The sequence below is a fragment of the Pleurodeles waltl genome, chromosome 1_1 (assembly GCF_031143425.1).
Source record: "Pleurodeles waltl isolate 20211129_DDA chromosome 1_1, aPleWal1.hap1.20221129, whole genome shotgun sequence".
Classification (NCBI taxonomy): Eukaryota; Metazoa; Chordata; class Amphibia; order Caudata; family Salamandridae; genus Pleurodeles; species Pleurodeles waltl.
In genome coordinates, this window is record NC_090436.1 from 166,181,464 (window position 1) to 166,207,170 (window position 25,707).

A 25,707-nucleotide genomic window follows, 5' to 3' on the forward strand; every position below is an offset into this window, starting at 1 on the left:
CAAGGGGGTTTCACGGCCAGTGATTGCATGAATAATCGAGTAGACCTTCTCCCAATATGACACGACCTAAGGAGATAACCAAGCTAAGTGTATGAAACTGGCCTGAGGCGCTGCGCATCGGAGGCAGCGCGAGTCAGCAATAAGACCCGTATGGAACAAATGAGCTGGGGAGCAGGACACAGTGAGGGGAGATTAAACCTGCATGCTAGTGCAGAGACAGGTTATAAGCTTGTGCGGCGAAGGGCTGGTGAGAATGTGCTCCAGGGCAGGGAGTGCAGGAGGTGGGGGTGGGTTCAGGAACGTGTTGCGTATAGATTGGCTGGTGGCTTTGAGTTGATAAGAGTAGTGTGTCTAGCATGGAGAGGGGTGGGCCAGGGTCGGGAGAAATTCGTTATCAGGTTAAAGATCTGAAAAGGTGACCATGTTGCAAGTTGCAATTACGAGCCCTTACCCCACTGCCTTTATCTTGTAACAGTAGTACACGTGGATTATAGCTTATTGGAATGGAGGGGCCATAGAGACAGTAGTTGGGGACGATTCCTCCAACCCTCCCATGCCCATCTAACCATTTGGACAGTGTATGTCTGCTCTGGGAACCTTATAGGTTGCATACATTGCTGTGGAGGGGTGTCATGGGACTGCACGATCCTTCTCTATGGCAACATGGGGCTGGAACGGCATGGAATGTATATAGTAATGTAGATAGTGCCTGTGTGCACAGGGATTATAGTTCCGTATCAGGTGCTCAAGTGTCCCACCCCCCCCCCCCCCCCACCCCTTCCCGGTTCAGCAGGAGTGTAAGAAGTTCCCAATTAACCCATGGTTGTTTGCTGGCCGATATAATGTTATCATGACATTGTTCAGATGTCGGAAGGAGGTGGTCAGAGGAATAGGAACGCTAAGGAACAGATACAGGAATTTTGGCAGGACCACCATTTTAGCTATGGCTATTCGTCCCGCAATCTATTCTCTAGCCAGGTAATGGTGTGGCCGAGTTTGCTCACCAACGTTCGACCAGATCGTGATTGATTCCAAAGTGCATAACCTTGCATGTGATGGGGTCCAGGTTTTCGCCGGGGTCACAGATGTGCGGGGTGATATCGTCCATGTACATCAAAATCACCAGCCCTCTTGTGGTGAAGCCAATGTCGCGATGTGCGTGGTGTTGTCTAAGACAAGCTGCCAAAGGCTCCACAGAAATCTCAAACAAAAGGGCGACATGGGGCATCCAAGTGATCTGAAAGGGGTCCGACAGCATGCCGCTCAGTCTAACCAGCACCGTGGGGAGGATGTAAAGCAGATGTATTTGTCGAAGGAATCGTGGGCTGATGCCAATACGCAATAATGAAGAGAAGAGGTAGGGCCATTCCAGCATATCAAACGTTTTTGTGGTGTCCAATAGAGCGGTGACAGCCTTGACCTGTGGGACAAGGTGATGCATACATGTAAAAATGGTGTGACATCTGGGGATAAAAATCAGATTGGTCAGGTTGTACTATTTTAGGGAGGAGGGGCCGGTTAGCAAGAATCTTTGTGAACATTTTATTGTTGATGCTAATCAGTGAAAGGGGTCATTAAGAGTAGCACAAATGAGCTGGTTTGTCCAGCTTGACCAATGTAATAATGACAGCTTCCCTTAATGATGGAGGGAGTGCACCAGAAGCTAAAGAATCTTCATACTTTGCTAAGAGGTGCAAATTCCTTATAGAAGGTAGTTGCAAGGTTATCTAGTCCTGGTGCCTTTCCACCTGGCAAGAGCTGAATAGTTTGAATTATCTCTTCTGTTGTGATGGGTACTATTCACAATGTGCCCTATCTAGCCAAATCTGTTGAATAGTGTCCAGGTGTTCGGACAGTGTTGGCACTTCAGAGGTCATGGTGGTGAAATATAGTGTGGAGTAAACAGAGGACATCACATTGAACAGCCCCGAAGGGGTGGACACCCACCCAGAGTCTGCATCCAGGAGGTCCGTGGCGTAAGAGGACACCCACACAGCAGCCCGGGCAGACCCCACCTCACTGCCCCGCTGTAAATAAGAGACTTCCCTGTCAGCCTCCTCGGTAAACTTCGAGATCTTGTCTCTGATGGTAGTCCGTGTAGCATTGTCCCCTGTACGACAGTACATCTCTTCCAGAAACCAGATGTCCTGCTCTAGCAACGTCAGCCTCTGACGAGCGTCTGCGTGCTTAGCTATACAGGCGTCCCCTATGACCACTTTAAAGGATTCCCAGAGCGTGGAGGGCAACTGCTCAGAACCCACGGAGGTGATGAAAGTTTTTCCATCTGCCTCCGAGTATAAAGGAAGACAGCACCACTTTAATGCTCAAGCTGCGGGAAAAGATAATTTTAAGCCTTCGTATTACTTTGGCACAGAGCTCGATTTAGGCAGAAACTGATTTTTATCAAATAATTTTCACATTATAAATAGAATTTTACTAAACAGACAGTAATAGTTTAAGAAAATGCTTTCTGAAAGGACACATGCCTTACATTCCTTATAGCCCACTCACTCTAAATGATTAGTTGAGGCAAACGGCTTCTCTTGCAGAATCACAACCAGAGCTTTGAAAAAGAAATAATCTCGATAGGCAATACTGCTCCTATACTCAGTCTACATGAGCTTACAGTAGAAAGAATTAAGAATTGGGATAAAATAAATGAAAATATTCAATAAAAATAAAAATTAAACTGCGAACGAAATAACTGTATAATTTATGCAAGTCTAACGTTTATTGGAAAAATAATACGTTTGTAGGACATAAATTGGACAGTAGTTTCGCTTAATTTATTAGATGTGTCTTTCTTGAACAGAACATTCGTCCTCATAATTATGACTTCTAGAATTGAAAAAAAAAATCACAAATAGCAACGGTGCAGCTATAATTCTGAATATTGTCATATATGCACACATGGTCAGAATAATAAAACAATGAAATAAATGTGTAAATCATTATATGGCTGCATATCTGCTCCTTAGAAAAATAGTATTAACAATGCAAACTTACCATGAAATGGTTATACCATACATTAATTATATAAATGTAAACGCATCTCTTCACAAATAATTTTATCACATGCTTGCAATATTAACATTGAATCTTACTCAGTTTCCCCGGTTCGTTTTACATACGTGCAAAGATCTGCGAATCACAGAATTTATGGCAAAACATGCATCCTACTATCCCTGCTAGGAAGTCAGTTAGGTTCACGTAAAAAAAAAAAAAACTTTATAATTTTGCATAGTTTTAATGTAGATGGTAGCTCCTGTTGCAATGTTGGATAATGTTACTTATCAGTGAGCTTAGATTAGATAACTTTTTGGTCAAGATCTTCTCCTCCTTAAAGAACCACCTCACAACTTGTTCACACCATGAATCAATGACTTGCAGAGTTAACGCCTCTTTTAGCTTCATAATTGCATAGTTCAGTACCCCAGGCTAAGGAGGAAGCAACGCCTCGATGTGTCATATTAGCCAGGTTTGTCACAAAGGCTGTTGTCTGAAACCATGTCAATGATAGCTTCCCGTGCACTGACTGTTTATGGCGATAAACCTTACTGAGGCAAAATTGTCTGCAAGACAGTGAGCATTTTATATATTACCATCTGCCCTGCAAGCAAGAGAGGTGAGACCATTTGGCCTGATGCACAAAAATGTGAATGTTCAAGCAGACAAAAGCTTATGTCCTAAACTGTGCAGAGTTCCTCATTTTGGGATTCCTCCCACCATTTTCACTCCTAGGAAAACTGACTTTTTGATTACCCTGGCGTTTTCCTATGAGACCAAATCTATGTTTATAGAAATCTGTTGGGTTCCATTGGAATAAATATGAAAGTTATGGCTCTCTTCCACTTCCCCCCAAAATTACTTCACAAGACAAAATAAAATGTGCTCCAACAACTAAAACTCGAGAAAAAGTAGGATATTTGGGACACTTCCTCAAGCTTATTGCATCAGGTCACCTTTGAATACTAACGAAATTCAGGCTTTTTGGGCGTTCATCACATTTCAAGTACTATCTCCCAAGACAGTGCAATAAAAACTTTCCAGACCGCACTCACCCTTAACCAATGTAGAAAATCTGTCCATGCAGCAAGGGTTCCAAAGTGCTGGGTAATCGAAGTGCAAGACAAATCCTCATGATTCTATACATCAACTATTTTCATTCTCAAGAGCCTTACTCATATCCAAGTTTAACATGCGTACAGAAGATTTTGTAAATAAGCACTGTTATATATATTGGTTTTGGTGACTATAAATGGAAGAAAAAGACCAGAAGGGAAAAATAATTTGTGTCCTGTTTTCGGTAAAAGGATTCGGTTGTATTCTCCTCATACGAATGGTTTATTTTATTCCTCCATATATCCTCACAGCCACATGTGTTATTAACCATAACACTGTGCTGAGGTGAGAAGCAAGGCGAACTGAACTTTTCTAAGGGATTTACAAGTGGATATTACACTACCAGGACAAGAGGATTGTGTTGACTATCCTAAATTAAGAAATTTCATCCTTCAGTCCACAAGTTGGAACCACTTAATGGACAATATGGCTGCATGGTTGTCTTCATTACAAATTGGTACCTATAAATATATTGGATGAGCTGAAAACCAGCTATTTAGAAAGTTAAACATGTGTTAGAATTGGGACTGGGTATCCAAGGGCAGCTTTTTTTTCATGATGCATGCAGGTAAGCCACACCATCCAGGAGAGCCAATGGCAACATAGTGCCAGAATGAAGATGCTTGGTAGCTCAGCCACTATGTTTCTGCACAATGTTGACGAGCTAGTTATTGTCTTATGTATCTTATGCCATTCTAGCTAGTCCTTCTATTGTTGTTTATTCATTTTACCACAATAAATTTAAATATTTGTGAAAGACTTTACGATAATGAAATACTCTAATATTACCAGCTAGGTTAGATGTTGGTCCTCGCCTATAAATGGCTGTTGCTGGCTAGTTCCTTTGGCTAGGAAAAAGTTTTTTAAACTCTTTCAGGTGATTTTGGCAAATGAGTTTACACCTTAGCCTGTGTGGGAGTGTACGTCAGCTTATCTCATGATGATGTGGCATTCAAAAAAAGAACAGGACATGATTCGAACAGGTCATGATGCCCAATTCGGACAGGTCTCTGAACATTTTATATTATCAAAGTGCCTGCCTGTTTCATTATGTCAGTGCTGTGAGCTGCAACTGAGTGTGGCTTGTCATTCTAGGGTACATGTAAATCATAACAGTACGACGAAGAACTAAACACTAACAGAAATGTAAAGGACAATGTTTTTCATTGCCCCACAGTTCAAAGATGAGTGCACCGTATCATTTAAAAAACAGTAGTGCTTGAAACCCCTATAGGGGAAAATTTTAGAATTTTCACAGCCCTGGACTGACACAATAGGCCAAACCTAAGTACTCTGAAGTGACAAATGAATGACTGCAATACTAACCATAGACTGACTATACTCAACTTTTCGTTTATTTAAAGATCATTCTTTCTAGTGCAGTGATGTTGTGTTATGTGTGCAAATGTGATAATAAAAGCATAATCATCTCCACAGGAGCTCGACATTGGCCACTTTTTCAACTTTGAATATCATAGGATCCAGAAACTTCAAGGGCACTCCATGCTTAAGTCCATCTGTACTGTATGCAACTGCAAAACATTTGGCAAATCGTCCATCGCTTTACAGCGCCACATATTTCTTGCATAATAAAAATACATTCGGAGGTTCTTTTCAGTTTCGTACAAGTCCTGCTGTCCATGCGCAGGCATTCCTTTCTTTTTAATTTCTCGTTTGTGTCACTCCAGCGGATGTACGTCAACCTAGCTTTTCTTCTTCCGTAGACTGAGCAGCATCATATAGGGAGACATGATCTCAAAGGAAGACTCACTGCAAAACAGAAGCACATACAATGATTATTCACTAGCACTAATATCTAAAATGATTTACATAAATTAAATTACCTGTGCCGTACTGAATGCAATCAGCACTGAGGAAAATTCACCTATTGGTCTTGGTAATGCTTGGTTTTCAAACTAAAGATGAGCATTCGCACAATACATCTGTAAAGCATGTTTCAATAAAGCTTAACTTTCATGAAAGTAGGACACAATCCTCTAACCCTGTGCTTCTATGAGAAGAATATCAATATGGTCATTTTATCCTGTACTTGATACCATAATTCTGATGTATATATCTCTTTCATTACTCCATCATTTCTGTTCAGAAAATTCACCTTTTCTGCATGTTAACCCCAGATTTGTATCCTTTTTTTGCACTCCATTTTTGCTGGTATTAGAACTCGGTCATAGTGACAGTGCTGTTCACTGCCACAGTGCGTGTGCTTTGGTACTAACCTGCTACTGGTATAACTGGTTGCATCCAACTGGTCTATGTAACTTTATTAAAAAGTCATAGTAGATGGCACAAAAAAGCAATCAAGTTATAGGATCTAAAAATCATATGTGGACAGCAGAGTGTATATACACCACACACATGTGATAAAAATATATGGCTTTCGGGTCACGCTGGCTGGACAGCAGGCTAAATGAAAGAAAAAGTGCCCTCAAGGTAGAAAAACCCAATGTTGTACATGAAGTAACCTTTAAAGTATACCTTATAAGTCCACAAGACAGGGTGCTTAATAGATAAACAAAAAGTGAAATGCTATATATTTTAAAAGTGTGCCCTCACAGAGACTGAAGGTCTGAACGCTATGTCACTGTGTTTGTCTAGCTACATTTGTAACATGACAGGGTCTATGTTTGCTTAAAATATTTATTTTTCTATTTTCACCTTTGAATATTCACAGTGGGGAAGGAGAATCATTTTGGACACTTTTAGGTGAGGGAAGCTTATTTAAATCGGAGAGTGGCAAAGGAGCCGAAGGATAGTGTGCCTCGAGGCAGAATGATTCTGTCATCTTGAAATGGGAAATTTCATGGGCAATTTTACAGTAATGCAAAGAGAAAATGCTGCAAAAGAAGGCGGGGGACCATGAGAAAATAGTTAGGGTTGGGTGGCAGAATTCTCCAATCAATGGCTAGTGCACAGGATAAAGCTGGCACCTCAACCGACCTCTTCTGAACATCCCTGGACTTTGTAAAAAGACACATGAAAAAGACAGCCTTGCTGGAAGAAAGAAGACTCTTTACTCCTAATATAAAAAGACAACTCACTCAAGGACTTCCAACTCCTGTTGGCAGCCAGGGACTGAAACTGCTGTCCAAGGATCAAGTGGTTGGTCTCCTGTTTGCCTAATTAAAGTACACAAGAAGCAGAATGACTCATGATTCCAAAGAGGACCTGTTGACCACAGAGGACAACCTTGAAAGAAACCTGGCCGGAGAGAAACCTGGTGCCTAGAAACAACATTCCTAACACCTGGAGAAAAGTGCTGAGGCTTGAGAGGGAGGTCACATCCAAACCAAGTTCATCCTGATTGGAGCTTTTCGCAGCACTGAAAACAAGTTCAGCTGGACCTCACAGTAAAAATATCCAGCCTAATGGATCCATGCCAAGCTACAACTTCTAGCCTTGCCCTACTGGAGAAATTTGACTTCCCAGAAAGGCAAAACCTTGGATCAGGACAAGGAAGCAAATCTATTTCTTGGTGGCCATAAAATAGTATTTGTCCCACTTGCACCTTTTGGTGCCAAAACGAATGACTTCAGCAGGTCCTTGACAATGACATATCCTACTCTGAGAAGATTCTACAGCTCTTCCGTACAGAGGTGCCTGGAATTTCTGTACTCCCTTCCCTGCCCCCTGCTTTTCTGGGTGTACAAAAGATAAGTCTGAAACCCTTTGTGAGTGTGCTGAGGCAGAGTCTTTGTGATGTGCAAGTGTAAATGGTGACAGCTCTGTCCCCCTATCTAGTCAGAGATGGCCCATCCTGCTAACATCTACTGTCCCTTTGTCTCACTGTCCAATTGTCTGGGAGTAATACACAAATATCAACTGCCAGCTAAACCTTGTCCTGAGACCCAGGATAAAGGCTTGAGGTTGGGAAAAGAAAATACAAACTTTCTAAAAGTGGCATTTTCAGAATTGTCTCTTAAAATCCAACTTTACCATTAGAAATGGTTTAAATTACAATTCTTTAGAGATCAAATTTGATTATCCCACTTGCTCCCAAATTAAAGTCATCAATTATTAAATGTAATAAGGTAACCCAATGTTATCCCATGGGAGAGGTGGGCTTTGCAGTAGTGAAAAACAGATTTAAGAATTGTTCACGATCAGGAAATGTAAACGTTGAAAGTATATGTCTGTCGTTTTAAATACACAGCACCCTGCCCTATGGATTGCTTAGGGCCTACCCAAGGGGCAACATATATGTATTAAAAAGGAAGGTTTGGGTCCAGCAAAAGGTTTATTTTACCAGGTTGAAATGGCAGTTTAAAATTGCACATACAGACTGCAACAGCAAGCCCAGGACATTTTCTAAAAAGGCTACCTAAGTGAGTGGCACAAGAAGTGCTGCAGGGTCCACAAGTAGCATTTAATTTACCGGTCCTAGGCACATGTATTACCACTTTACGTCTTAGGGAAAGGGAACAAGCACTTTACCACTGGTTAGCCAGGAAAAAGTGCAGAGTCCTATAAGCCAACAACAACAGGTTCCAAAAACAAGAGGTGAAGGCAAAAAGTTTGAAGATGACCCTGCAGAAAGGGTCAAGTCCAGCACAATGCCCTTCCAGCCAAAAAGCCAGGGTAGACCAATCAGCACCTTGATGGGATTCCCTGCTTAGGCGATAGGACATTGATCAAGGCCCTCTTATGGAGTGGCACTCGTCAGTTCTGCCACTCTAAACTCAGTTGGATTTCTCAGTCTACACTCTCCTGAGCCAATTAACTGCCACTGACCCCTGGGGACCACTCCTCCATGCTAGTGGATCACATCTGTGCAGCACCTAACTTTTATTTTTCTCACAGGTGCATCCCAGTAGGCAGACAGTACGATCATGGGCAACAAAGTGATGTGGGCCATACCACCCCCTGGATTAGACTTCTGTCCCCAACCCATGGAATATGCTGCCCATACCAGAGGCGAGTGGCAGCTGTCAGTCTCAAGAGCCAGGTCCCACGCCATCCAGGGTTCTCTGACCTATGAGCTTTATCAGAGTGGTAGGTCAACAGCCCCGGGTGGTAGGCACCCTTCTTCCACTCTCCTTCCCACCAGTTCAGGGTGTGATAGCCTGAAACGGACCACTCAGCCCAGGATCTGTACACTGAGGATGAAAAGGGGTCAAGGGTGAGTATTTTGTTCCACTTTCCCTCATGCTGGACCTCTGTACCCTCCATTTTGGAGTGGTACGGTCAGAAAATGGAGCTTGCTTTCATGGAGCCCTCGGTGGCCACCGCTCCCAGCTTTCCCGACACTCGTGGCAACTATTTTCCCAGAATGCAGTCAGTGGACATTTGGGCATTACCTATGACCCTCCTCTGGGTCACCTCCCCACTCCGTTCCAAGGATAACACGGTAATGGAGCGAAAATTTGTCTTGCCCCTGGGCCTGAGTTATGCTACATAACTGTCCGGTGTATTACTCTGACAAACGAGCCTTCCACTACCATGGTCTAGCTGGCCAAGGTGTTCCTCAAAGTGCTGTGTGGTTCCTCAGATAGTGGTTGCATCTCAATCAAATCTCACACTTCCCGTGGATCTGAGATGAGTTTTGTACCCTGGTCTGTGATCATGTGTAATTTTGCATGCATATTTTATGCCTAGGGTGCAAAGCTGTTTCTTAACCTCCAGAAATGATGCTCTGTCTTTGCAATAGCAATGTGAGATTAATGAATATCATTACTCTGCAGTTCTCAATAAGTAGGTCACTGTGTTCTTGGGGTCATTGCAGTATGTAGACCTAAAAGTGAAGTAGCCTCCCTACCATGGGGTGAGGTGGTGCCTCAGGAGGCAGCTGGTGCAGAGGGAACCTGTGATCCTGTTCTACAATAAGGAGGGGGGACAACTCCTCGCGGGCCAGTGGCTCTGAGCCAGGCCTCCGGGTAGGCCACCATATCAGTGCCTGTCACTCTCTGGTAGGCCCAACAAGCAGATGTTGTTTCTGGGGATTTTTCCTCCACATCCTCCACCCTGTGTTCCAACACCTGGATCCTCTACATCATGTCGCCATAGGAGTCTTCAAGTCCCTGTCACAGAATAAGTTCTGCCAGTGACTGTTCATTCTTCGTTACTCAGTCCTCAAACTCATACTGGCCATTGCAAAGGAGACCTATTTCTGCCACCAGTGTAGTAATTTTCAGTTAAAGACCTTCTCTGGTGTCTTTGATGGCCAGTAAAATAGGGCCAGATGTACAAAACCCTTTTGCATTTCTTAACGGTCTAACTTGGTATTTTAGGCCATTAAGAAATGCAATACAGCATTTTGTTATGTACAAAGGCCCTTAAGGAATCGCAAATTGCGTTTTCTACATTGTAGAAATCGCAATTTGCGATTCCCAGAATAGGAAATTGCACATATGGATTCCCCATTTGCAATTCCTATTCTGATGTACAAAACATTTCCTAAATGCGACTTAGGCATTTAGGAGATGCAATTACCACCAACTTGAGGTTGGTGGAAACCAGGTGCAATTAAAAAACAAAAAACACCCTAAAGTGTTTTTTTAAATTACAATAGAGCACAAACATACCCCTTAGGTATATGTGTGCCCTACAGGTGCACCTCTATTTTGTGGTGCATCAAGAGGGGCCTTTTGCCCTTTGACATCCTTGGTTTAAGCAATTGCTATATAGGTAATGCAAAACCAGCCCATTGATTAAAATACAGGAATCGATTTTAGGAAATCGGTATCTCTGTACATAGTGTTTTGCATTTCTTAAATATGGATTTCTATGAAGTCGCTATTTATGAAATGCAAAATTGCATTTTTGTACATCTGACCCATAGAGCCTACTTTGTCTGCTTGTATAGGGGGCAATTCCTGTTGCAACCGAGGGACGCTGTCCAAGGTGTCACCATCAGGCTTCATCCCCCTCTGTTCACCAGGAACTGTGTCCTTCCAGCAAGAGAGATGCCCAATGATGGGGGCAGAAAGCAACTACCCCGGTTGACCCATGGGCCTCAATTCAGGCCAGGGGGCTCTGCTCTGGCTAACAGATTGGGGATGGCGGGGTTCCAATCTCATCCTCTCACTACTGCATTCAGGCTTCCACACACCACAAAGCCCCTTACAAGAGGCATAGAAGGTCCTGGGGCTGGTCACAGAAGGAGGGTACACTAAAGTCTCTTTTCCAGGAATTCAGAACGTTGCCACCGTTTTCAGGTTTCCCCCCTCCGCATATAGCCACAACCTCACGGCTCAATGGTACTTACTCGCAAGGGGGTCTGTCTCATTGTCAATAGTACTTCGTTGGGCATCCTAGACAGTGTCAGATGCTCTGCATATCCCTACATTTTCAGGAGTCTAGGCCGGCAACCCCAGACCATCAGAAAGCAAGAATGAGCACTCCCCCATCCACAAAACAGCTAGCTGGATAACAGGCACCAAAGCCACCAGCTGGGGTCAGACCGCCCCCTCTCTCCGCCACTTTCAGCCCAGCTCGGGCCCATCCAGTAAGGCTTCCGGGGTAGAGGCCAGCAGTCCAAGCAGGAGGGCAAGCCCTCTGCTCATGGCCAAACAGGGCCTCAGGGTGCAGGCACAATCTGGGAGTATGGTCCCATCAGAGTGCTCTGTTCCACCAACATCTCCTAAGCCGCCATCTTAGGTGTGCTGAAGAGAGGTCAGGCAGCACGTGTTGTCTCTCCAGGCAGAGTTAGAGGACAACACATGCAGCCATAGTTTGCAGGACCATAGTGCCCAGACAACCATGTATTGTTCCAAAGGGGTAGGGGTAGGGGCATGTAGCAAGTCAGGATGGTGCCAGTTGGCAGTGCCCTGCTGGGAGCTCCATCAGATGCTGCTTATTCCATCAGCATTAGGCCACGCCCCCAAATAATTTTATGGGACGACAGGGTTAGGAATCATAAGAATATTCTAGTCAGTACCTGGGGATGTGTGAATAAATAAATCCAATTGAGTTTGAATTGCTTCAGATTATAGTTAAAAGCCCACCTCTCAACAAGAATACGATCCAATTTGAAAATCCATTAAGAAGTAGTATTTTCAAAAACTGAAGAAAAATAAGAGTGCTAATACATAATGGTACAGACACAAGATAATTAAAGTACTTTTTGAAACTGGCCTTGGGAGAAATTTGTTAAGAGGGGAAGCAGGAGCTCCTGACTATTAGAGCACATCCTAAAAAGAATAGTATCAATGTGATTTTGTTCAGAAAAACTATAATTTCTAAACGAAAGATCTCAAAGCCCTTTACTGCACAGTAACCATCAGAGGTTTGGGGTTTTTGAGCCAAGCAACTAAGCAAGTCAGGGTTGATTATTGTACGCACTAGACCTGCTGCTTTGTAGTTGTATTTTGCATTTAAAATAGCTGTTAAAGCAGTATATGAGTGATATTTTTATCATTATAAAATTTAAAATGGGTATCGTGGGGAGCTGCAGCTTGAAGTGTTGCCTTTAATGGTGAAACTTTGGAATCCCAGAAGTAGTGACCTATGGTAATCAAGTCTGGACAGGGCCAGAGACTGGCCTACAAATTGAATTTCTTGTTCCTGCATGTACAATAGTATTACTCATAGTAACTACTAATGAAATTGATAATTTTTGACCATGGTGTTCATAGGCATGTATAAGTTATTCGGAACAAAGCCTAAAGATGTAATGCTGTCTAAGATGTTAGGTCTGCCATCCAAGATAAAAATCCAAATCAGGTCTGGATTTGTACATTTGCAGAAGGTGGAGAGACAGGCATGAATTTGTTTTTGAAGAGTTCACTTCGAGTGCTGATAAGTCAGCCTAGATATTTCTTAAGCCAACACATCCCAACCACTGGAAAGTCCCTTAAGTTGCAGTTGGTACTATTGGTGATAGAGATCAAATGATTCTTGGCCTGTGCCAAAAGAAGCAGCCGAGCATGAACTCCGAGGTCAAGGTACTGCTGTAAGGGAACACAAGTAATCTTAGGAACTCAAGCCACACCTCATCATGGAGGCCGAAACATATCTATCTAGTGGGGTGGCCGTGGGGCCTTGTAGAAGAGAAATAGCCCCGCAAACAGGGCTGGACTGCTCTTTTCATACATCTAAAGAATAATTTACATTCAGATTCGGTGCAGTACAGATTAGAAGTATAGACACGTGTTAACTAAAATAATGTCATTGAGTGTTACACTGATAGATTTTTAGTAGCTAACAAATGTTGGATTTACCACTTACACTCATCAAGCTTTGGATCTTCAAAGAGAAAGAAGTAAAAGTAAAAATGCTTACTATTTAGCCTGGTATTAGCAACAACGTTATAAAAAGTAGGCATTGTTTTGCAAAGTATTTATGAAGACTTTTTCCAAATAAATGAAACACTGTATCTTGAGGCCACTTTGCAGAATGGTTGCGGGCAACTCAAAATACAGTAAACATAACAATTCTCAGGATTCAAGCATTTGCATTAAAATACTGCAATAAAGAACCACAGGACATTGCTGAAGTGATGGTGCCATAAATGTATATGTATGCCAAGTCTACAAAGAAGATAGAAAAACAAATGCAGGCCTCATTACACTAAAATTGGGCAGCACTTCTTATTGTCAGACGTTAGTGCAAAGCTGAGATGAGGATTGCAACTTATGTCGGTGCATTGTAGAACCAATATAAGCCTCTTTGTGTATATTACACAGCAAATTAAACTCCACATGTGTACACGTTTGTTGATGGCAGGGGACAGGAAGGTGTAGTAAAATGGCCCAATCTGTGCCTGTATTTGTAACTGCAAATATTGGCAACATTTTAATGTGTAAAGCTGTAAAATGAGAAGTGCTGATAATTCATACCAATGTATGTTATTGGGATAGTAGAACAAACGTTTGAGGTGTGGTTACAGGCCAGGTACTACTACCAGGAATTAGAAAATGTCAGCACGCCATCCCTTTCTGGTTTATAACCTTAGATATCCAGACAACATCATTATGCTATGTTTAAAGATCCTAGGAGTTGCGGGAGGGTGTAAGTGAAGGGTGTATGATGTTAACTCATGCAATGATCATGCACGCTGCTACTTCAAGAGCCAGATTATCGCTAACGTGTGGGCTACCTCAGTAATTTGTGCCGGTTGACACAGTGATGTCAGATGAAACTGCAGACCTGAGAGGGGATTTTCCGTCAACTCCCAGGTCATCTACCGAGGATCAGCAGGTGACAGTGTCAGGGAAGAAGTTGGGAACTTTAAAACTGGCCCTCAACACTTCACCATGTCCACTTGCTGATACGCCAGACTGTTGTTTACACTGAAGTGTAGGTAGAGAGGGCTGCAGGGATAGTTGTGAGACACTCTCAGTTCAGTCATTCTTATAACCCATTCTGACCCCAACCTTTGTGCTGATCCCGTCCTATTACTCTCTAAACATACCCCCTTGACTTGCCCACACCCAAGAGAGCTTTCTGGGTAGGGAGTTCCAAATGTAAACATTAGCACAGCTCCTCCTATATTTTGATTTAACTATTCCCCAATCCTAGTAAGAAAGCAGAGTAAAAGGTAGGGGAGAGTTGTTGGAGGGTCTGGGAGTAGCGATCTCTGCTCCCTCTGATCCTCCATAATCCTCACTGTGCGATCTGAGAATGGAATGGAAACACACATTTGTTCAGCACAAGACTTACAGAGGGGCCACTTAATGGTGCTGTGCAAGTACTTTGGTTCAAAGTCTACACCGGAGGAAAACCATCATTAATGCCACATGTGAAGTAAAGTGGATGCCCAGAAACAAATAGACCACCTGCGGCTTTGCACCAATAGACAATTTGGCAGTCATGGCACTTACTGGGACCAAAAGAGACGTGGCTTATTGATGTACTACTAATTTTGGTTGAACTAAATGGGAACTGCAATCAATGTATATTAGTAGTAACTGCCAAAGATTTGTGGCTTGTGTACACTGGTAATTCTGAGTGTGCTTACTGGCAAGGGGGGGGGGGTCAGAAGCACTAAAAGGGGGCTGCAGAGGGGAATGGGAAAAGGCAAATGAGGAGAGGAAAGGCACAGAAGGGAGTGAGTGAGTAAGTACAGCAGGCAATGACATCAGTGGTACAAGGGGAATCAAGCAGAAGGGAGAGAGATCAAACCTATAGCGGGAAAGATGGTAAAGGAACAAAGTAGTAGAGCAAGAAAAGCACATGGAAGGGGAAAATCAGCTGGTACAATCATAAGGGCCAATAAGAAGCACAGAGGAAGGAGAGCAAACTGTAGAGAAGAAGGGGGTACAGGCACAATAAAGGTGGACAAGAAGACCATATGATTAGAGGAAAGGGAAAAAACAGAAGGTAAAGAGCAGGGAGTTGACAAAGACACCGATAGGTGAAATGACAAGTCCATATATGGGAGTGAGATCAAAGGAAAATATGAGATACAGAAAGAAAGCACATCCAGCAGGGACCTCCAAATCAAGGCCAATATAACAGAAAAGAGATGGAGGGGAAAGAAAGGAAACCCACAGCAGGGAGCAGCAGTTAAGGACACAGCAGACAAGGTGAACTAAAGACAGAATGATGGAGTGGAAAAGCAATAGAAGGGAGGGAGAGGGAGCTGAAAGGTAAGCAAACATAGAAGAGAGTATAAGGATGGCTAGAAGAGATAGACACCCCAAATGCAAAGGAGATGTCAGTGCACAGGTGAGAGAAACAGAATAGTTGATATTATGTTTATTAAGAACTTTGAGCCATTCAAGACTTTAGTGAAAAGAATAACATTATAAAATGTAAAGAATATAAACTCAAGAAAGTACATAATACCGAAAACATCCTGTAACCAGATTTCCGAATTGCTACAAGTTCTTGGTAAACTCACTTCAAAATTAAAACACTGGATTAAATATCGTCTCTCACTATCTGGTTAAAACCACTATTGATTAAGCAAAAAAAAACATTACTCAAAGGGTTTAAAGTTCTGACGAACAAGTCTCGAAGCAAAATCGAAGAAGACTATCGTCACTGGGTTGACGGCCATAAAAATATTTAGAATAATAACACAAGAGCTTAAAACAAATGCTTAAAAGAGGGTTTGGACTTCAGTCGTCTTAAGCATTGGGATAAAACATCGCTACTTTCCGCAGCATTTGTTTTCTTTTTGGTTTCAACCCTGGAGGTTTCAACATTGTCCTGGGATGACCTGTTACCACAAAATGTGTCTTCTGCTGACCTCGAAGCAGTTACTCTTGAATCTTGCTAAACAGGAAATACACAGTATCTCTGTCCCCTTCTCTGCCACTCTTTTCAGCAGAGGTTAATGGTTTTCATTCTTCTTTAGATGTACACGAAGACAGGGCAAAATAAAATGGAAAGATCATCTTTGAATTTCATTTTGCATTTGCAGGAGACGCTGCTGGCCTTTGGGACTTTTAAGGGACTCCACATTCAAGGCAGCTTAAACTGAGGGAGTAACATTTCTACTTTCCGATTTGCTATCGTTTGGGCCTGGTGGATGTTTCTTTTTCAATTAATTACATTTTGTTGCACACATTTTTTACTCTTGCTCAACTGGAATGACCAACCTACCTAGGGCTGTTGTTTCCGCTGCCCTTGCAACGCCAACTGTCTCTTCCTTCTCTGAGCCATATCAGTGACCGCTGAGCATTTCACCACAGCATTTCTCACTTTCTTCAGTACTCTGTTAAAGGATACCTCAACTTCCACGCCAAACATGACCGTGGATGCTTCATCCACTAAAAACCTACACAGTGTACATCTGGTTTTGTACTACTCTGGAGATTTGGGGTAATCAATGTATTGAACCACTTTCTCCCACTTAGATGTTCATGTGAGAGGCAACTTGAAGAGAAATACTATGGTCTTTATTACAAATCCTTACAAATAAATTCAATTCAAAATGAACACTCAATTTTCCTAGGTATCAGAAGAGGGGCATGCACTTCTGTAGGAAGTGGTAAATTCTTCAGGTGAACTAAATTAGGTACTTTGGCCCAGATGTATGACATTTTCTTTTGTGACTCGCAATTTGTGATTCGCAATTTGCGATTCACAATTCGTTTGTAAATCACAAATTGCGAGTAGCAAAACAAAATGTACAAAAGTGTCAAGCACACTGTTCACGATTCCCAATGGGGTCCCCATTGGGAATGGCTGCACTCAAAGGGATGGTGGCCTGCCGAGGACAGCAGACCACCATGTCTGTTACTGCTTTTTTAAAAAGCAGTTCTCTCTCTCTCTCTTTTTTTTTTTTTTTGTAAATGCAGCCCTTTTTTTTTTTTTTTCTTTTTTTTTTTAAATGCAACCTGCATTACAAAAAAAAAACACAATGAAAAGTTTCCTTTTCATTTTTTTTTTTAGAGCAGGCAGTAGTCCGTGGGACCACTGACTGCTCTGAAAAAATGTTGGCACCCCCATTCACAAAGGGTAATCCCTTCCCCTTTGCGAAAGGGTTAACACTAATTTGAAATTGGTGTTACCTGCGATTGTTTTGCAACCACATTCACGGTCGCAAACCAGTCATACATACCATTCAGATTTGGTATTAGGAAGGGACGCCCTGAACACGCCCCTTCCGAATACCAAATTGCAAAAACAAAATTGCGATTAAGTAACAAGACTTTGTACATCCAAAGAAACATTTTTCTAGTCGGAAAAAGGCCAATTCTGCTAATCGGCCCGTTTGCGACTAGAAAAATTCTTTGTACATGCGGCCCTAAATTTTTTGTGTGCCTACAGCCCTGGAGTCGAGATCTCTTGTCAGAAGAGAAGTGCACCACAACCAGTAATTATCATAAAACCTACATGAACCCTAATAAAAAGCGTTTGCTTCCACACCAATTATGAATCTCTAAGGAGTAGTCCTACTGCTCGGCCAAGGTACAAGAGGAGTAGTTAGAGAAAACTTAAAGGAAAGACTGGTTTAACAGAGGGGTCCCATTGACTAATGGTGTGCGTAATCCCACTCACAACTGAATTCAAAAGCCTTTGTCCAGTCTCTTCCTCGGCTTGCCGGGTGATTTTCTATGTTTCTCAACTAGGATTGTGTGATGCTTTCCTAATAGATTCCACTGGTTACAATAAAATAAACTAAAGTCACATGCACTGAGGGGAAATTTGTTTAGTGAGTGGGCCGGAAGAGATGCTGACAATTGACTATGCTACTGCATTTTCCATTACTTCCTCCTACTTTGGCAGAATTATTTGGAAAAGACCTTTCTGCATGCACCGTCCACGTGTAACTTGGGAAGGAGTGAGGCTGCCACTATCTAAATAGAGAGCATTTGTGCTACAAGCCTAACTCCTCCAGGGGTTGTTGTTTGCAGGTTTTCAGTTTTCTCATTGTCTTAGATGATATTTTTGACAAACCCTATAAAGTTCCTTTCAGATAGAGAGGAAACGTTAAATATGCCTGTTAGACTTTTCATCCTTGGCGTGGTCTCCCTTAACTTTTTGCCTCTGTTCCCCAGGTTGTTGATGTGTGCTGGACTCTGATTTTGCTGTTTTTGTTACTCTGGGCACTTTACCACTGCTAACCAGTGCTAAAGTGCAAGTGCTCCTGTTTAAATTGTATGTAAGTGGTTCATCCATGATTGGCATATTTGAATTACTAGTAAGTCCCTAGTAATGTGCACTAGAGGTGCCAGGGCCTGTAAATCAAATGCTACTAGTGGGCCTGCAGCACTGGTTGTGCCACCCACATAAGTAGCTCTGTAATCATGTCTCAGACCTGCCCCTGCAGTGTCTGTATGTGTATTTTTACACTGTAAATTCGACTTGGCAAGTGTACCCACTTGCCAGGCCTAAACCTTCCCTTTCCTTACATGTAAGGCACCCCTAAGGTAGGCCCTAGGTAGCCCCAAGGGCAGGGTGCAGTGTATGGATAAGGTAGGACATATAGTAATATGGTTTATATGTCCTAACAGTGAAATACTGCCAATTTCGTTTTCACTGTTGCAAGGTCTGTCTCTCTCTCATAGGATAATATGGGGGCTACCTTTAAATATGATTAAAGTGTAGATTCCCCTAGAGAGTAGATGGACATGTGGAGTTTGGGATCCCTGAACTCACAATTTAAAAATACATCTTTTAGTAAAGTTGATTTTAAGATTGTGCGTTTGGAAATGCCACTTTTAGAAAGTGAGCATTTTCTTGCTTAAACCATTCTGTGACTCTGCCTGGTTTGTGGATTCCCTGTCTGGGTCAGTTTGACAGTTGGGTTGTTTTTCACCTCACACCAGACAGTGACACAAAGGGAGCTGGGGTGTGATCTGCATTTCCTGATTAGCCATCTCTGCTAGGAGGGAGGGGTGGAGTGGTCACTCTCATCTGAAAGGACTGTGCCTGCCTCTGACAATGCTGTCTCCAGCCCCCTGGTGTGTGTCTGAGGCCTTGCCTGGGCAAGGCAGGATTTCACAAGAAGGTGTGAGTCCCCTTTGAAGAAAGGTGACTTCAAAGACTAAAATGGGTATAAGAAGGGCACCCAAACTTACAAACTTTAGAAACACTTCTGGAATCAAGAGGAACCTCTGCCTGGAGAAGAGCTGATCGCTGAGGAACAAGTGCTGCCCTGCCTGTGACTGTGCTTTGTGGAGCTTTCCTGCAGTGCTGCTTCTGACAGAGTAAGAGGGCAAAGACTGGACTTTGTGTGCCTTCCATCTTGAAGAAGAAATCTCCAAGGGCTTGATGTAGAGCTTGCCTCCTGTTGTTGAAGTCTCAGGGATAGCAAAGACTTCTTCCTGCCAGCACCTGGAGTCTCTGGAGAGACCCCTACTCTGCTCTGTGGTGCCCTTCCAGTTCCTGGGACCCTGAAAGGAGAGGCTGGCAGCCTAAGGACAAAAATACACGCACCGAGCACCGTGCGGAGAAAAGATCGACGCGAATCCGATCGCGGCTGAGAAAACGACGCGACGCCGGTTCCGCAGCTGAGAAACGACGCCGCAGGAAACGCGACCGAAAAACCGACGCCCGGAGCAGGAGAAACGACGCGCAGCATCGCTGACGGAGGCTGAGAGATCGCACCCTGCGCCGCGGGACTTTCGGATCGTCGTGTGGCTGGCTTTTTCAACGCGCACCGCCGTGCCGAGTTGTTTTCGACGCACACAGCCGTGCAGGGTTACTTTCGACGCACACCGCCCGTGCGGGGTTATTTTTGACGCAAACCAGGTACATTTTCACGCTAGCAGCGCTAGTGTGGTGTTACAACTACCTAAAGACTCTTTTTATTTTAAACCTTTAAAAAAATCATAACTTGACTTGTGTATGTTGGATTTTTGTCGTTTTGGTCTTGTTTTGTCTAGATAAATATTTCCTATTTTTCTAAACTGGTGTTGTGTCATTTTGTAGTGTTTTCATTAAGTTACTGTGTGTGTTGGTACAAATACTTTACGCCCAGCACTCTGAGGTTAAGCCTACTGCTCTGCCAAGCTACCAAGGGGGTAAGCAGGGGTTAGCTGAGGGTGATTCTCTTTTATCCTAACTAGAGTGAGGGTCCTTGCTTGAACAGGGGGTAACCTGACTGTCAACCAAAGACCCCATTTCTAACAATGCCAAATATATCTATTTGACATCATACTACGGAAAACAGCTATCCGCACCTGCCTAATCAAGGCATATAATTGTACATAAACATCGATGCAATTAAATAAAATATTCCTCCATAACTTTAATGATTAATGTGCTGCTCCCTAGTCATAAATAACAGATGTTCTTTAATACTTCCAAATTAAGATGCTGATCAGGTGCCTTCTAGCCTGTTTTTTCTGTTTCCTTGAGCAAACGTGGCAGACAGTTCATTCTGAAAATCTTTCCCTGGCAACAGAATTGGTAAAAAAATTCAAAGCTTGGAGGTAATAGCATTCAGAATTTATTACACTGCTAAAGGCAGACCTAGAGTTTTCGCAGACATTTACAAAAGAAAATCATTTTTCGGCCCAATCGTTGTTCAGTATAGCTTCAAAATAGTAGACACACTGGTAACCGTAGGTAGAGAACCGGTCATTTGCTGCATTTGTAATTGCTGCCTTAAAAAAAATGGGGCTGAGCAAAGGCCAACTACTCCAGGCCACTGTTGAGGACCTCTTACACCTGAGCTGGTTCCTCCTATTTCTTAACTACATTTTAGATTTCATATTTTACACGTTTTAGCTGCATTTTTTTTAGCAATGCCATTTTACACAATGTGCTTCACTTTGCCTACATTCCAGGAATATATTGCATGCGTTGCTGGTTTTAGTTGGCCTTTTCATGACATATAATTAGTATGTTCTGTCCAAAGCTAAGAACACAGTACACAATATCCTAGTGTTTCCATGGTCTATTCAGAATACCGCTTCTAACATATAGACAGAGGGGTGTGCTTCTAACAGTGTGGTTTTATCACATAAATGATGCACTGCCCCAGAAGGGGCAGAGGGGCATTCCAGCTGTGACCATCCTGGGCTGAACACTGCATTCAAAATGCAGCTTTGCTACCAGCTTTCTGAGAGAACTGCCATCTACACTATGCACTGATTCCTGACATCATTTCACTGTCCAGGTATGGGGCTAAGACTAATCCTATCGATCGGGCAGGCAGAAGAGTACACCTGTTGCACTCTCTGTACAGTCTTAGGGTTAGGCAGAAACCTCTAGAGCTAATTTACCATGGTTATTCATTGTATTTACCTTGTTCATAATGTCGGTTTACTTTGCTTTGTTTCATCTGCCCAATTATCTCAGCTCATTCTCTCTATGCAAGATTATGATTGTTTCTATAAATGCATTGAAAACTGTTAGAAATGTGGTCTCTAGTTGTCAGTTTATGCCCTGTCCAAGTAGGGACTCTCACTCTAGACAGGGAAGGGAGATAGACAGCTCAGATAAGGCCTGCTCACCTCCTTGGTAGCTTGGCACAAGCACTCAGGCTTATCTCAGAGGCAATGTGTAAAGAATTTGCACAAACACATACAGTAACACATCGAAAACACTACAAAAGGACTCCACACCAGTTTAGAAAAATAGCCAACATTTATCTAAATCAAATATGAACAAAATAACAAAAATCCACCATACACAAGTAAAGATATCAAATTTTAAAGTAAAAAGAGTCGTAATCCATAACAATCAATGGATGCATTGTTTTGGAACAGAGTACCTGGTGATGCGTCCATTTCACCAGCGCTATATTGATTTTTTCAGCTGCGGTGCAGTCAATTCTTTTGCTGCTCGGCTTTGGTGAATGGATCTTCACTGAGGTTCTGTCAACTTCTCCTTCCAGGGGCCCAGGGACTGGAAGTGGCACCGTTTGGCAAGTCAGGGGGTCTCAGCAAGCGCACCCAGGGGCTGGCAGATAAAGTTTTTGATGTCCCTGAGACTTCTTAACAGGAAGCAAGCTCAGTCCAAGCCCTTGGAGAAACTTCACAAGCAGGATACACGCCAAAGTCCAGTCTTTGTCCTCTCTGAGGCAGAAGCAGCAACTGCAGGCCAACCCAGCAAAGCACACACAGCAAAGGGGCAGTACTCCTCCTCACAGCCCTTCAGCTCTTCTCCTTGGCAAAGGTTCCTCTTGATCCAGAAGTGTTATAAAAGTCTGGGGGTTTGGGTCCACTACTTATATTCATTTTTGCATTTGAAGCAGGCATACTTCAAAGGAAAGTCTTTGTAGTGCAAAGGACCCTGCCTCTTCCCTGCCCTGCCCTAGGCACACTTTAAGGGTTTGGAGACTGTATTGTGAGGGGACAAACAGCCCTTTCAAGTGAAGGTGACAGCTCCTCCCTCCCACTCTAGCCCAGGAAAACTCATCAGGATATGCAGGACACACCTCAGTTCCCTTTGTGTCAATGTCTAGAGTGAAGCCACAAACAGCCCAAACTGTCAGTCTGATCCAGGAGTGGATTCAGCAGCCCAGCAGAAGCACAGAATGGTTAAGCAAGAAAATGCCCACTTTCTAAAAGTGGCATTTTCAAGCAGACAATCTAAAAACAAACTTTACCAAAAGAAGTATTATTAAATTGTGAGTCTAGAGACCCCAAACTCTATCTGCTCTCAATAGGAAAAAGATAGTTCAAGGTTCGCAGACAGGACGCCACCCCTTGGGGGACTTACCACACTGTTCTAAGAGGGCCTCTTGAAGCCCCTCACTGGGAGAGAGAATGATTCTGCTGCCTATAAATGGTACTCAACAGCAGCCACATTCTTTTTTCAGACTGATACAGTCCTATACCTGTTGAATCTGTTGCGCTTCCCTATGACACCACTTGACGTCCTCCCCTTGTCTCAGGTGGTTTTGCACCCACTGCCTTTCTATACCGGATGGTCTTTGAATATATACTCTGTAGTTCAATGGGTTTTATTTCTTTGTAACCTTTCGAGGTGTTTGGGGGAATCCACCAGAAATGTTTTGCTCTGGTGTGGGTGGGGGAGGGACTGCTCACCTAGCGATGGTACACCACTACCACTACAACGCAGTCCCCCAGGGGTGACCTCACGCTTAGCGTTTCATGCGCTACATGGAAAAAAAGGGGGCGCAACAGTCCTAGAAAGGGTAAACAATGCCTTACTTATTTGAACAGGCATGGCATTAAACTTTTTTTTTTTTTTTACAAGAAACTCACTTATTGCCCTCTGCTACCTGCACCTTTGCTGCGCAATGGGGAGGGAATCATTTTTTCTCCCATTACAGCTCTAACTCTAGGGGCTATGTATTCTGGTCCACAAGAGCCTGCCTCTTGTATGCCTCAACACCCAGTCTGACTGGAAGGGTCGATACCCAATAGTACGAGGCTCCCTGTTTGGCATTCCGGTCCTTCTTGTAAATGTATATGCGCCTAATATAGACTCGCCAGAGTTTTTCATGGACTTATTGGCGCAGATGGAAAGTTCCCACCCTGAACACATTTTACTTGGTGGAGACTTCAACCTCACTTGCCTTCCACACCTAGATACCACTGGTTCCGCCAGGGTCACTAAACCTCACTCCCTCCAAACATTACATACTTTGCTAGACACTTACTGACACTTGGCGTGCTTGCCACTCTACTGAAGCCACTTATACATTCTACTCAAGCCCTCCCAATGTTTGGACCCGGATCGACCCCTGGTATGTGACACCTACTGCATCCCTTTGGCTTATGGGAATCTCCCATCTCCCCAGCACACGATCAGATGACTCCCCGTTGACAGCTACTCTATGCATCCAGTCCTTGACTCCACTGCTCTACTCCTGGAATTTTCCTACAAATGTATTGCATGATACAGTTTTCCACTCTGAAATCCGCAATGCTACCTCCGAATAATTTGCACTCAATGCGGGCACTGTTCAAAGGTGCGCCACACTCTGGGGCACCTTCAAGGCATACATCAGAGGGGTGTGCATTGCTAAGCATGTGGGGGTGCTTTGCTCATTTAGGGGAGAACTGGCCAAAATTGTATGGGAGTTGCTAAAGCTAGATGGTAAGGCCATTTCGGCCCAATCAGCCTCGATCCCCCCTCACCCTCTTTCTCCCCCCCCCAATTGAGTTTCCCTGATGTGGGGCTTCCAAGAGGCCGATCTTGGTAAATACAGCACTGCGCAGCGATAAGGAGAGGGCAAGCACCTGGACCTCACTCTTGCGCGCCTGCTGTGCCCATTGTATTAGTCCTCCTACATTACCACTCTCCAAATGGACGCTGGGGAGATGGTTGCGGAAACCCCTTCTATACTATCCATTTTCACTGACTACTATCGCTTCTTGTATACGGCATGCACCGAGGCGACCAACATAGACCTCACAGACTATTTGGAGAAGATTGCCATGGTCTGGCTCGAGACTGGCCAACACCAGTTTTTGCTCTCCTCTATTACTGCAGAAGAGGTGGCACAGGCTATAGATTCTCTTGGCAGCACAAAGTCCCCGGGGTCTGATGCGTTCACGCATGCCTCCTAGAAGGCGTACAGAGAAATCCTAATACCACATCTACTCTAAGTTCACGCTGAGTCCCTGGACCACGGCGTTCTCTCCCCAGCATGCACGAAGCAGTGATTGTACTGCTCCTGAAACCAGGGAAATCACCCCCCCAATCACTGAACCACATACCACCCATCGTAGTTACTAACCCCTGATAATAAGAGTGTATTGAAAGTTCTCACCACTCGATTGTCAACTGACAATGTTATTGTCCCCATGTAATTGGGTTTTGTGCCCCACTGCTCGTCCTCTGTCAATTTGAGGATGGTTTTTGCCATCCTCAACCAAGTAACTCCAAAACTTCTGGTAGCTGCTCTTCTGCTAGACGCCAAAAAGGCATTTGATTCCCTTGAATGGCCTTTTCTTTTTGCCGTACTTCACAAATTAGGTATACCTCGGGCTTTCTGTTACCTCATAACATTGTTGTATAACTCTCCACCAGCTCGTTTACGGGTAAATGGGACACTTTCGGACCCATTTCCACTGACCACAGGCACGCGCTACAGATGTCCGCTCTCCCCCTTCTATTTATACTTTGTATGGATCCCCTGGTGCGCCATGAACGTCACCTGCACCAGGGACTCCAGTTTTGCCATGGTCCTCTACTCGCTTCATTTTATGCAGACATCCTACTATTTGTCTGTGAACCTATCATCAACCTCGTCCCATTATTTGAAGAGGTGATCCGCTTCAGAGTTTTTTCTGGCTTGACCATTAATTG

The 25,707-nt window shown here is 43.5% G+C and overlaps 1 protein-coding gene across 1 annotated transcript in view; it reads right to left on the reverse strand.

Moving 5' to 3' along the window:
* Positions 1 to 2,764: 2,764 nt before the first annotated feature.
* CCDC68 (coiled-coil domain containing 68) overlaps positions 2,765 to 25,707 on the reverse strand; it is a 161,891-nt gene continuing 138,948 nt past the window's right edge. The window contains exon 11 of the mRNA XM_069219631.1: positions 2,765 to 5,892. Coding sequence (XP_069075732.1) covers positions 5,826 to 5,892 — 67 coding nt within the window. The 3' untranslated portion in view covers positions 2,765 to 5,825. The remainder of the gene's footprint in view (positions 5,893 to 25,707) is intronic.